Raw genomic sequence first — 13,466 nt, 5'->3', positions numbered from 1 at the left:
GACCAAGAGGGAGAGAGAATGAGCAAATAATGTTGGCGAGTGGGAAAAAAAAGAGCAGGTTGATCACAAGAATATTGTCGTGTGTGCACTAAGTGGTCAGACTGCAGACCAGCTACTTCCTTATAGATTGCCAAGAGTCGCAAGCCAGTTATTTAGCTCACTTTGGGGCACACCACTGTGTGTGAGAAGGCAAAAATTAGTGTATTTTGTGCCAGCAAAGTGTCAAGGAGGAGAGGCACCATCTCTAATGTTCAATTGAAGTGACTCACAGCGTGAGTGTGTAATTAAATACTGCTGTTTGGATTTCCTTTGATGAGTGTAGATCCCATCGTGAAAAAGTTTGTAGTAAAGTGCGCACCATTAAGTGCAGTGTGCAATGGGATGAGCCGATGTGGCTACAAAATGGGGTTTTCTCAGCTGATCTAAAAAAAAAAGAAGAAAAGAAAAACTTGCGGTGTGTTCATCGTCTCGGGTTTTTCATTCTCTCTATTACCACCTAAATGTGCGCATGAGAAGCTGACCGAATAGTTTTGTAATCGGGAGGACGTATTTTTCAACTTAATCACCACTCATGTCCACGAATATGGTATTCCTGAAGGATTTATCAGCTAAAATCAAGGGTTACCTATTCAATGTAAGTCACATTTTATTTATTTTTTATTTTATGCTCTCAACGTTTAGTCATCCTCTCGTATGTTTAGAGCATTTCACTCAATGAATGTGAATTATATAAATGAAAAAAAAAAACATAATATATGTAGCTATGCGAAATGTTGATATTTTCACCCAATAACCTTGACTGTGGTTTTGGGGTTTGGAATATTGGCTTATTTTCCTTTATACTCATTTTAAAATGAGATCTTTTTCATTTAAAATAAATATATCAACTAGTGTGGGTTCTGTTTAATTTCTCCGCAACAGTTGATGGCATATGTTTGAAAAATTAACAAATGACTCTTCCCAATTGGATAGATGGCAAACAGTCTGTTCAAAATATTATTTCTTGTTTTTCTTTTGGAAAATTTCATAGAGAAATCTGCAAAGAAATAAGTGAATTATGTTTAGAATCTTTTTTTAACAGTGGCTAAAGGAGTCTATTCAATTTTATTCGTGTGACTATGTTATTGTTATTGAGTAAATTAGAAAAAGCTTAATTTTCTCTTCAAATCTTCTCCCAAAATGTTTTAAAGACAACCTTTTTGTTTAATTTACAACGTAGTTTCGAATCTTTTTTATTAAACACACTGCTTGAGAAAAATAAAACTTTTTAATCATCTAATATTTTTTTTATTAATAATGATTATTTTTTGCGCACGATTTGGACATTGAAAACGACGTGGATATTTCCGCATCTGTTGGATCGTGATTTTTCTTTGCAATACCAACTGGTTAATTATGAATTTGTAGATGGTTAGAGTGGAGTTGTGTCAACAGATGCAGGATTGTTGAAAAAAAATGCGAGTTTCTTTTCTTTTACTAAAAATATCACTTTGATGGTAGAGAGGGAGGAAAGTGAAAAAATGACCACTGTCCGATGTTTCTTGTCTGTTAGGAAAAAAATTGGTCTTTTTTCTGCTTTGTCCGCGATTACATGACTTCTATTTACTTCTTAGAGACATTTTGAAATTTCACTCAAGACTCAGCGCAAACATTGTGAGATGATTGGAAAAAGTTGATTTGGATTGGAAAGAAGAGTTTTTTTTTTTTTGAGTGAATTTCATCATGATTATTATTGACGTTCAAGCACTCGAATTTTGTGTGCAGTCTTCGCGGTATGCAGACAAAAAAGAATAAGAAGAATGATTGACCGGTGAGGAAAGAAAAAAAAATGTAAATAATACGTGGGTGGGAAATTCACGTGAACAAGTGCGAGAGTCTGAAAATGATCTGTGGATGCTTTCTGGTGTACAAAAAACGGCAAAGCCTCAAAGGAGAGGACAAAGTAAGATTGATTGGAAAACATGCGCGGGATATTGACTATTTAATCCCACGAACTACGTTTTAGGTGATTGGGGCTTGTATGCACGCGCGATGTTTTTGAGTGATTTAGCTTGTACGGAGCAATAGCCGAAAAAAAAGAATGAAGGAGGTTTCCATCGATCGGGCTCACGTTCATTGTTTAATAAATATATATTGCAATATAAGCTGTGAGTATGCGAGTGTATACAAAGGTACATAGAGGGGAAAAGATACTTTCACCGTGAGGTAAATTAGCGTAATTGGATTTCTCTGTCTCATTCCCGCTCTTGCACCAATGGAAAGAATAATGTGAGAAAAAATCAATATGAAATGCTAGTCTTGAGGTCTCTTGAAGAAAAGATTTCATAGACTTGAGCTCTGTACGGTGGAGATAAGAAATTAGAAAGGTTAGAGCGAAATCTTTCTTTGTTTTAAATATTAATTAGGGGACCTTACTCATGTCTACTCAATATAGAAAATAAATTACCAATATTAAAAAAAAATTGCAAAAACTATAGGATTATTTTTTCGATCTTTTTTCAAAATTATGTGTTCTCGATTGTTTTATCAAATGAGAATTTTTTCTCTATGGAAAACGGGTAAACCTCTTTGTCTCCTGCAATGCACAATATTTCGCAATATTATAAAGATAATAAAAATCGAAATATTGCAACCACATCCTGCCTTACTATTTCACTCAATACTAAATTATTAAAGCCATAAAATGCAACTTCTTGCCCTTCCTGCACTCCTTATTCGTTCTTACATTTCTGTACCATTTAATTGCCTGAATTTGCTAGAAAAATACAATCATTTTCCATCCGCAAGTGTAACATATACATTTTGCAATTAATCTGTAATTAATTAGAGATTGTGAATTGTAAGTGCTTTGCCTTGTTGCGGACAATTGCGTCCAATTTTTCGGGAAGATCGTCAAACGCAGATAGGCGCGCACAAAATTTGTGTCGTTTCACTCTCTTAATAGAAAATTAAATGTTTTGTGTTTATTTACTTTTTCTTTCATCATTTTTTACTTTTCGGTTAAATATACACAAATATGCTTACCACATCACTCAGGCTGCCTTTATACTTTACTATTTACTATTATGGGGAGAATGTCTCAATGGAGGTATTTGTGCATTGAAATGTATATATGTTTGATTTATATGCGCCAAAAATTGATGATGAAAAGCACAAAATAGCACCCCACAAATGACCCCGAATGTGTTTAGCGTGTGCAATTATGTGTGGAATGGGTGCAAAAGGTCACCACAATGATGAAATTGAGCAAGATGAGCCATTGATTCATTCGTTCTCTCACAGTACAAAATGAGAAATCAATTTTACACCAAAATATTTATTCTACCACCAACACCCTCAACACAGCAAAATTGTATGTTGATGACCAAAATATTGAGTATATTCGGCTAAATGTTTTTCATACAGACAGACTAATTTTAGAAATGTCCCTCATACCATTTTTTTTTCGCTGACATTGAACCTCGTTGGATCTTTTTCACCTCGCACAAAATTTTCGTATGAAGCTTTTAATGCTCATTTTTATCTCATCATTAAAATCTCATGTGAGATACTTGCCTTTTAACTGCCGATTAAATTATTCTTATTGAGTAATTAAAATGCTGTTCGGGGGATGTACGTACATACACATTGCACGAAAAATGAGAATTTAATTAAATTCTCCTGGGTCAGACATTTCAATTCATTATATATTGTTGAGATTATAAAAATCTTTTGATTCATGAAACAATGGTGAGATGACGAGTGAGGAATAAATGATTGTTGTTTTTAAAGTTTTTTTTTTAAGACAGTGGAAAATATGTCGCCTGATTCCTAAAGAGTTTATAACTTTAAATTTGCATTATTTTATCATTATAAGATTTTATGAAAGGGGTGTTTATCTGCCAATTTATTTTGATTTTTTTGATGAATTTCAAATCTTATTTGTTTCCAATATGTAATATTCATTTTCATTTATCACATAATCACGCCAAATCTCTGTAATCACATCCATTGTACAATATAAAATATCAAATCATAAGGCACAATCTTCTCTTTCCCACACCTATAATTTCCACACATAATTTTCCACATTCATTCCCCGCAATAGTTTGGATGATGAAGGAATAAAAGTATATGTGGGGAAAGGTACTCAATTCTTCGGCAGCTCGTTATAATTTTCAACAATATATTGCGCTTGTAATGCCAAAAAGCTCTTCGCACATATAAAAGTGAAGAAAAGAAAGAAAAAAAAATCCACCATATCTCAATATTCAAATTGAAATCCATCACGTTTTTTAGGAGTTAACAAGCACTTCTCCCTCACTCTCTCTCCCGCCGAAAAAATCAATTTGAATCTGTGTTAATAACATTCACAGGAATTCTGATCGCTAAGTAGTGATAAAAAAAAATGCGCCAGCAATTTGAGAATTAAACCCACGCCTCGAATTGGCATGAAGATTGCTGAATGGAGAATAAACACCTTGACTTTCTTTGAGTTTTTATTTTTTCTTCTTAATCTTCTTGGTATTTATTGCATAAAAGAATGCAAAAATTTCTCCTGGGAACTCACTGTGGAGAAAATATTTATTTTCCAAGAATTGTATTTTATTTTGCAAAAAATATCACCAGCTTATCAAAATTTTTCTCGCGCTTCTATTCAGGAAAATCCCCCCTAACTGCCTTAAATGTGATATGGCGGTGTGGGAAATGCATGATAAGTTTCCTGTCAAAGTCCAATACTATTTAGCGTGATAAAAGTTAAAATATAATTATTTTCAACTCCATTAGGAGCTATTACATTATGTATTTATTTGTCTATATATATCGATAACAATGAATACATTATTTAGACATGATATGCGATTTCCTTCTTCATTTTCTCTTCACAATCATCGTAAACTCCCTCCGAGAGAGAGAGAGACTTATGGCAATAAATTCAATAAAATTTTATCAAAAAATTATTCACATTTTATCTCCACAACTGCGTTTAAATGAAAGATGTGCCGATGCTTATTATGACTGCATAGCAGCCAATGGCAATAATGGAGTTAAGAGATTGTAATGTGAAATGCAAAATGCTTCCATTGGGAAATTCCAAATATATAGGTCAAAGATGCCATTAAACAGCTGGATGTTCTTCTGCCTGCTGGTTAGGTGGTTTTTTTCCTATAATTTAAAATGAAGAAAAGCATCATTATGTATGGATGCCGATAGTTTTTCAATAAAATGGAATATTTTATTAGTTTTCTCTTGCCATAGATGGCGCTCATTTGTATATTTATTATTCATTTTGTATACTAAATTGTAATTAATTTCCAATCAATTAATTTTAAATAATTATTGGCCACACTCGAAGAAAAAATCGGGACGTGCGTAAGCTCGAAAGGACTGGAAATTGCCAAACTTCCATTTTCATTGATCAGCATGGAAAAGCCAGTAACAATGACAACAGCTTTTCATTTGAATTTAAATATCCAAATAACTCACGTACTTTTTATCCGCATTTTCTTTTGAATAAGATAAGAAACAAAGGATGGTTTAGGAATGTCATCTTCTAAGTTATAAGCAAACAATTATGTATGACAAGAGATATTACCTACATATGGAGAAATTCTAAATTGTTTCACAGCAATGATAAATGACACTGCAAACATTTTTATCACAGATATGAGGAGAATTTCTTATCGCACAAGAGATATTTTTCGTTGTTCACATTGGATGACCAGGTGCTGTTTGGGATTGTTTGTATTGTGTGTAGTAATGTGCGAAAATTTTTGAGAATTATGCTGTAACACGACATAACTAAGCTTCTCGCGGGTATGTTGTTGTGTACAAATAGATAGAAGTGTTAGGGAAGAGATAAGAATGGCTATGTCGTGAATCAGGGTACATACCTCGTATAAGGCTTATCTCTCATGCCCGATTGTGGTGAACACTTATTGTCCGGGTAGATATGGGTGGTAGTTTGTGTCTTCTAAATGGCAAAAAGTGTTGGCAACTCTTATTTTCATTGGTGATGAGTCGGGCATCAGAGAAACTTGCAATGTGTGCCACAACTCACCTGATCAATCACAATTTTCCATTTCAATCGCATCTGTGAAGTGTTTTCTGTGTCACACCGTGTGCATGTTCATGCGGGGTTGGATACAATAAAAGGTTTTCAATAAAAAAACCGCAATAGTGTTGCAAAATGTTCCATATGGAAAGCCTCATTTTCTAATGACGTATACAGACTTTGGGATTGAATGAAAATTGAATGTGCAAATTGCAGGCCAAATATAAAATCGGAAATTAGTGAGACAGTGCAAAAAGAAATAGGTGTCTCCGTGAATAAAATATACCTAGTCTGTGTGAAGTGAATACTAAATTGTCAATGATTTTATTCTTTTTTTCAATTGGCAATTTAATTAAGGACATCCTTTACTTTTTTTCAACCATCCACACGGTGTTTTTATAGTTTCTTGCACAAGATCAATTAATATTTACCTGTGTGTATATGGATGGATGGTTGAAGAAAAAAAAACCACAAGACACTTTTTCTTCTTACCTCAATGTTGTGTGGAATATTGTGCAATATTTAGCGCTATTTGTTTTATATTAATTCACCATTGATGGGAATTTTTTATATTTGGTGGTGCGGAAAAATGAGCAACAAATTGAGAAGACGTAGCTTCTTCACAAACTGTGTCAGATCCCTCGAGGAGGTATGACCAAATACACGATGGTATCATCCATAAAATTTTATACATATACTTAAACATATTGAATCATTGACCCACGTGGGGAGCATTAAAAGTGTCAACCCATTGAGTATTTTGGTTTTATGAATGATATTTGTATAGAATTCTCATTGAGAATCCTTCTAGGATCTAATATTTCTTCTAGACATTAGGAATTTCAAGAATATAACTGAGATTTCGGTGCTAGAACACTTAGGGATGTAAATTAATTTTCAGGTAGTTTAAAAATTGTTAGATTTATGGGCAAACTAATTCTGATTTAGGAATGTTAGATTTCTAGCTAGAACGGTTAGATTCACTGGATTTTTGACTAGTTTAATCATTGTTTAAAGACTCAACAGGTAAGACTATACAGGTATTAAAAAAAAAGTTTAAGAAATGTTAGATTTATGAATAATTTAATGAATAATATTAGATTCCTATTCATAAAAGGCATAAAAGTTTCTGGTTTAGAAATTTAAGAATTCTGACATTTCTGAAAAATTTTCTGGTTAAAGAATGGTAGGTTTCGTACGTGTTCAGGAAATGTTAGATTTTTAAAACGCTTAAGAAATTTTTTTTAGAACTATCCAGATTGATCCTGAAGAAGATAAAGCGTAAAACTATTTAATAATATTAATTAAACTAGCTAAGATAGAAGTTTTAGAATTCAGACCGATTACATAGAAATAGAAAAATAAGTCTGAACAATCTAAAAGGTTTTCTCAGTTAGCTAATCATAGATTTTTTTTCAAAAATTTGTCAGGAAGTCTTTCAATCTGTTCAGACTAATTTTTCTATTTCTAGGTGACCTGTCTGAACTCTAAATCTTATATTTTAGCTAGTTTTATTAATATTAAATGAATAATTTTTGGTTTTGTCCTTTTCCGGGTATGGCCAGCATTCAAATATTCATTAAGTCAGTTAGAATTATAATATTCCCTAAACTAGTTGGATAAAGGGTCACACCTAGGTTGAAGGATAATTTAAACAAAATATAGCTTCATATTCCAGCATGGTCAAAAACTATTCAACTCCTCCACGTGAATTTTTACCAGTTTTCCATGCTATATATAGGCCTTGTTTTCTTCATTCATTCATTTCATGGAATTCTATCGAATTGATAAGTTTTTTATGAGACATGGCACCAATATTCCTTGGCTCTGTGTGTGTGGAACATTCACCCGTTTTTTTGTCCATTACTTCCGTTCTCTAATGCAGGAAGAGTAATATACTATGTATAGGAAAATTCGTATCACCACAACCTCGGTGTTTTTGATCAGCATAAAATCACAATTTTTTTCTCTTGACTCATTAGAGACCCAGAGATGTGTGTAGGAATGTCATTATCATTAAGAGCGACCACCGAATGTGATGTTGCGACAAAAAAAGAGAAGCATTTACATTAGGCAAAAGTTGCTTCTCACCAAATTTATAACCCCCGCAGGAGCCTCTACTAAATGTCCATGTTGAGCTCATTTTTGTTGGACAATCAATCTATTTTTTTTCTTTTGAAACTCTCTTGTTACGTTCCCCACCGTATGTTGTGTATATATTCCTCTTTTGGTTTTGATTTCTTCGCTTCTTGCGGACCATCTAACGATGAAAAATCCTAAAAACCCACAGACTCTCTAATTTCTTATTCAATGCGCCCGGGTGCCGAAACTAAAATATATGTATATCGAACAAAATCACCTCTTGCAATTGCCACAGAGGTGGGAGAGAGTGAGAAAAAAGTACTTTCACATTCATGCAGTGTGAAGAAAAAAAAAAGGTGGCATTCAAATTGGCGATTTATCTATAAATGATATCTACATAATTTATGTTGTGGAAAAAGACTGGAAATTAATTAATTAATTATTTTCTCCTTTTCATTTGCAGGGAGACTACATTAAGCATCCCGTCTTGTATGAGTTGAGTCACAAGTATGGATTTACAGATAATTTACCGGAGAGTGCGCTCCCTAATCGCCTGGAGGAGATTAAGGAAGCAATTAGGCGGGAAATAAGAAAAGAATTAAAGGTAAGAAATTTTTTTTGTAAGCAAAATTAAAACAAATTTAATTTGTAACCATTTTATTCAACATTTTTTTGTTTGAATTCTTTCATCAAAATTTTATAGACATTCTTCCCACACAAATTGGGGTTTGGTGAAATTTTTGCCTCAAACTCGAATAAATATAAAAAAGTAAGAGATTAATGAAATTGAAATTTTGTTGACTTTTATTGGTCATAAAGAGTGGATATTAAAAATATTTGTTAACCCTAAACAGATATAAATTGTAGAATTATTTTATTTGCAACAGATTTTGACTGATTTTTTTTAGTAAACTTTGTTTATTTTTATTTTATTAAATTTTATTGAATAAAAGCTTATTGTTAAAAATAATAACTTTCAAAGACTATTTCAACACTTGGAAGAATTTGTGAATAAGAAATATTTTCCTAAATATTCAATTTGATTTTTCATTGGCTTGAAAATCATAGAAACATTTAAATCTTTCATTATTACCTTAATTTTTTTTAGTTAAAAGAATGATTCTACATTATTTTACAAAAATATTTAATTTTGATTGAGGAATGGGAAATGTTATGCGAAGTTTTTAAAAACATTTCAGAGATCGCGATTGTAGAGATTCCCTAGATTCTCTTCATATGAAATTACACGAAAAAAAATTAAAATGTATTCAACACCTAATATTTTAATGTTGACTTTAGAATTTAGAATCTCTTTTCACAGGTAGTTGGATAAACATAAAAAACTGTACATGAATTCTTGCATCAACGAGAAGAAGAAGAACAGTGATTAAGCCGAAGGAAAACGGTTTTTAATCATTTCGTTCTCCCTCTCTCTTATCAAGATTCCTTCTTCTCTGTGCTATTTCTTTTAATCAATGTTTACGCAATGTTTATGCGCGAAAGAAATTACAAAAGAAATGGGACAAGTTTGTATCTAAAATGGAATGTTTTCTTCATTTTCTCGCACAGATAAAAGAGGGTGCAGAGAAGTTACGTGAAGTAGCAACGGATAGACGATCACTCTCCGATGTGGCATCCATCGTGAAGAAGAGTAACAGCAAATTGGCTGAGCTCAAATCAGAATTACACGAGCTTGAGAGTCAAATAATTCTCACGCAAGGAAATAGTGTCACAACCAATGGTCAAGGTAAGGCAAAGAAAAAATTCCTTCTCGAGTATACTTACTTTCTCCTTTTCTTCTTGGTGGCAATTTCAATGAAAATTGTCCATCATTTTGTGGTGGTACTTTACTGTTCTTCCGCACCTGCTTCTGATTTCTCTCACGTGGCGCGTTTTTCCTCATGAAATTGTCATGGGATTATTTCTTTTCTTCTTTAAGAAATAATTTCACAAACATTGCAGGTGAATGCATACACGTTGCAATCTCTATTATTCTTGGTCTTGCTTCATGATTTATTTGAAAACAAAAATGTGAAATTGTAATGAAAAAAGTCGGACAGAAAATTTAGTGTGGCTGTCAATATAATGCAGGAGATGCTAAAATGCATTGTTAATGTGAAATTTTTTTTTGTATATAACCGCGAAAATAACAACAATAAAAAACGAGAAGTCATTCTGTATAGCCGAATGTAACAAATATTATATGTATATACATAACCTACCTATGTTACTCTCAGAGGGAATTGTTTGAATATATATTGCGCGACTATGTGAGTAACGGAAACAGAATTGGAACAGCAGAAAGATCGTTTTTTTTTCAACACATTTTGTCTGCCTCGTTTTTTGTGAATACATAAAATTAGAGTTTGCATAGAAAATGTGAATGGGTAGGAAAAAAGAATAGCCAAGAGATGGGAGAATGAGTGGAGAAATGAAAAAAAATTGTGACGACATAAACATGCGAAATATGTGGTCAAAAAGTCTGAAATGGGGGTGGTCTTGAGTTTAATTCATTCCAGATTTTTTTTGCTAGAATTCCTAGATAATTTCTAGTTAGTTCTTCGATAGTTTCTTTGATAAAAGAAATTGAAGAATTCATTTCAATTTTCTCCGCGGATGTTTCACATAGCGCGACCACGAAAAAAAACAAGAATTTAATCATAAAAGGCAAAAAAGATAAGAGAGATTTGTGTAATTTTTATACACCAACAATAACTGAAAAATATGTCAAATGTAACCTAATTTTGTTGTTCATTTCGCGAAAAAATTCATGTTTTTTTTTATTTCTTTAAGCTCCAGTAAACAATGCAAGACAAGAAAAAAAATGCAATTTTAGAAGAATAAGAAAACGTTTTGTTTAAGAAGAATCATGTGTGTGTGACATTGTTTATGGGTGTTGCATGATGTTAAAAGGCAGCAAAAGAGAAGTTAAGAGAGAGAGAAAAAAAGAAAAGAATTACGGTCTCTGGTTGTTTTGGGATTAAATATAGAAAATTGACATTTTCGCATGGCGTAGCTAAAGAGATCGTTGATGAGAAAAGAGACCCATTTTGTCACTAAATATAAATCTTGGAAAATTAACATGGTTCGTCGGAAGAAAATATATTGTCTAAAATTAAATTTGCTGCTGCGTTGTGCATCCCACTAGAATTTTTATTGACAAATAAATATAATTTAGCAAAATATTATCTATTTGGAATAGAGATCGAGGTGAAGATCATGTCTTGAAATTAAATTTGCATAAATAAAAACTTTCATTTTGATAAAATGACAAGATAACGAAGGTTTCTTTCCTGGAGACATTCAATTTCTTTCACTTTTCTCTGTCTTATCAGATGCAGAGCATCAGTTTTTCTTTCACAGTCTTTTTTTATGACAAATTAATTTTCCGTGGGAAAATATGCTGTGCGAAAAGAAATGCAAAAGATATTCAGTTCTTTGCTCGTTTTTTTTTGCAAAATTGCAAAATTTTACGATTGAAATTCCACAAAAATATTTCCCATAGCATCAAGCCCCAGGACACACAACAAAGGTTGAAAAATGAAGAGAAAGATTTACATTTTGGCTTCGATTCAAGTGTCTTGTTATTTTATTTTTCTTTTTTCCGTGGATACGTAAAGTGGAAGAGCACAAGTTGTGGAATTATGATAATTTTCACAACAACAAAAAGCAAAAATAATTCACACTAAAGGCGAAAACTACGTTCTTATGGATGAAAAAAAGAGTGATAAAGAGAGAAAACACTTGTGTTAAATAGCCAAAGAGAGAACAGGGTTCTTCAAGAATTTGAAAAGACGAAAATCCTTTCTTTGCCACACTCTTGTCTAATAATCATCAGCACACGCGTGAAATACTCGATGTGTGAAAGATTCACAAATTAAAAGCCACTTCTCTGACGCAATCTCCTCGCTTTGGGTGATTCATATTGATACGTTTATTAATTTCTTCTCTCTGATTATATATTTTCGCTATGTAGCCCCGAAATTCTGTTTGTAAGTCTATTGACGACAAACGTATATTACCCGAGAGATGTGGCAGCAAGGTTGAGGTTCTCTCTGTGATGTGAAAATTTACTTGTGTGGGAGATTATTTATTGGGAAATATTTTTACTGGAAAAATATTTATTCTTCTCAATTGATTATGATGGGGATTTTTTTGCACGAGATTACTTCACAAATATTCTTAAATTCGTCACGATCTTCTCATTATTGAGGGTTTATTTTTGGGTTAGAATATTGTTCTCTTGTCTTATTATTCTTGTAGTTAAAATAACATTTATCATGATTTTTAGATTCCTTAATGCCGTTAGAAAATCAGTTAAATTCTTGACATTTCTTTACATATTTGTCAGAATGTTTTTACTTTAAATTTTTCTGAGAATTGTTTTAAGAAAATCTTAAAGTTTCGGTAAGAATGTTACTATAGCTAAGTTAGATTGTATATTTTGACCCTGACCTATTCGCAATTATAAGTAGAAAGTCCTCAAAAGTTTATTTTAGTCCTAAATTACTTTTCTCTTGTTAGATTATTTTTCTAATCAACTTAACCAACGTGCCCAAGAGCACGAAGACTTACAAATAAATCCACATATTGTTGTTAAGCCTCCTCACTCACCTACAATTATTTTAGTATCAACCAGAAGTGAAGATAAAGCTTGAAGATAATATTGGGAGATAAAAGTGATAAAATTTCAATAATTTCAAATAAGTTATTCCTTTGAATGAGGAGATGTGTCACTTATTTTGAACATTAAACCAACAAAGTGTGATTAATCGATGGAATTTTTGTTTTTATAAGGAGGAGGTGTTTTTGCTAATTTGTCACCCATCACCAAAAAGAGTCTCATTGCCGAGGCAATTTATTATTCATTCTGCACTTGTTGTTATACTGAAGTTGTAATAAATGGAAAATTTTTTTTTTGGACTAAAATGCTCTGTGGGTCAATTAATTCATTTACATTCCAATGGGCTTCCACGACGACATCGATGATGATAAAAAAAAATAAAGGAATTGATTGGCTTTCATATGGCAAAACATGAAGGGAAATTTGCATTTCACCGCGCATCAATGCAGAATTGAATTTTATTTTCACTATGTGGTGGCATTTGGAGTGGCAATTCTATGCGATGGATTCTTGGAGTAATTCATGTGTGTCTCTCCTATTCAATGGATGGATTATTTACTCTTTTTTTAACCATCCTCCTGTCTGTTGTTGAATTAAATTGATTGACAGCCCACGATTCACACGCATCCCAAATTGCTCGCGTATAGAGCAATTCATAATGTGAATGTTAATTTATTAGTTTGTGCGCCTTCGTACCCATTTCCTCTCACTCACAAGAGCTTGTGT

At 32.5% G+C, this 13,466-nt stretch overlaps 2 protein-coding genes across 17 annotated transcripts in view; one reads left to right on the top strand and one right to left on the bottom strand.

The window, feature by feature from the left end:
• The window catches only part of LOC129793173 (uncharacterized), a 1,136,769-nt gene that overhangs the window by 534,489 nt on the left and 588,814 nt on the right, over positions 1–13,466 (bottom strand). The gene's annotated exons all lie outside the window — the stretch shown is intronic.
• LOC129793153 (serine/threonine-protein kinase N) overlaps positions 1–13,466 on the top strand; it is a 48,158-nt gene that overhangs the window by 14,543 nt on the left and 20,149 nt on the right. For 4 of the 16 annotated variants that reach the window (XM_055832872.1, XM_055832868.1, XM_055832866.1 and 1 more), the window contains exons 2-3: positions 8,580–8,720; positions 9,686–9,863. In XM_055832872.1, the coding sequence (XP_055688847.1) occupies positions 8,580–8,720; positions 9,686–9,863 (319 nt within the window). Of the gene's footprint in view, positions 1–93; positions 635–6,049; positions 6,684–8,579; positions 8,721–9,685; positions 9,864–13,466 lie in introns of those variants that run through there. The other 12 variants (XM_055832859.1, XM_055832870.1, XM_055832858.1 and 9 more) reach the window with 8 other exon arrangements.

The sequence above is a fragment of the Lutzomyia longipalpis genome, chromosome 3 (genome assembly GCF_024334085.1).
Source record: "Lutzomyia longipalpis isolate SR_M1_2022 chromosome 3, ASM2433408v1".
Taxonomy (NCBI): domain Eukaryota; kingdom Metazoa; phylum Arthropoda; class Insecta; order Diptera; family Psychodidae; genus Lutzomyia; species Lutzomyia longipalpis.
This window is presented reverse-complemented; position numbering and strand designations above follow the sequence as displayed.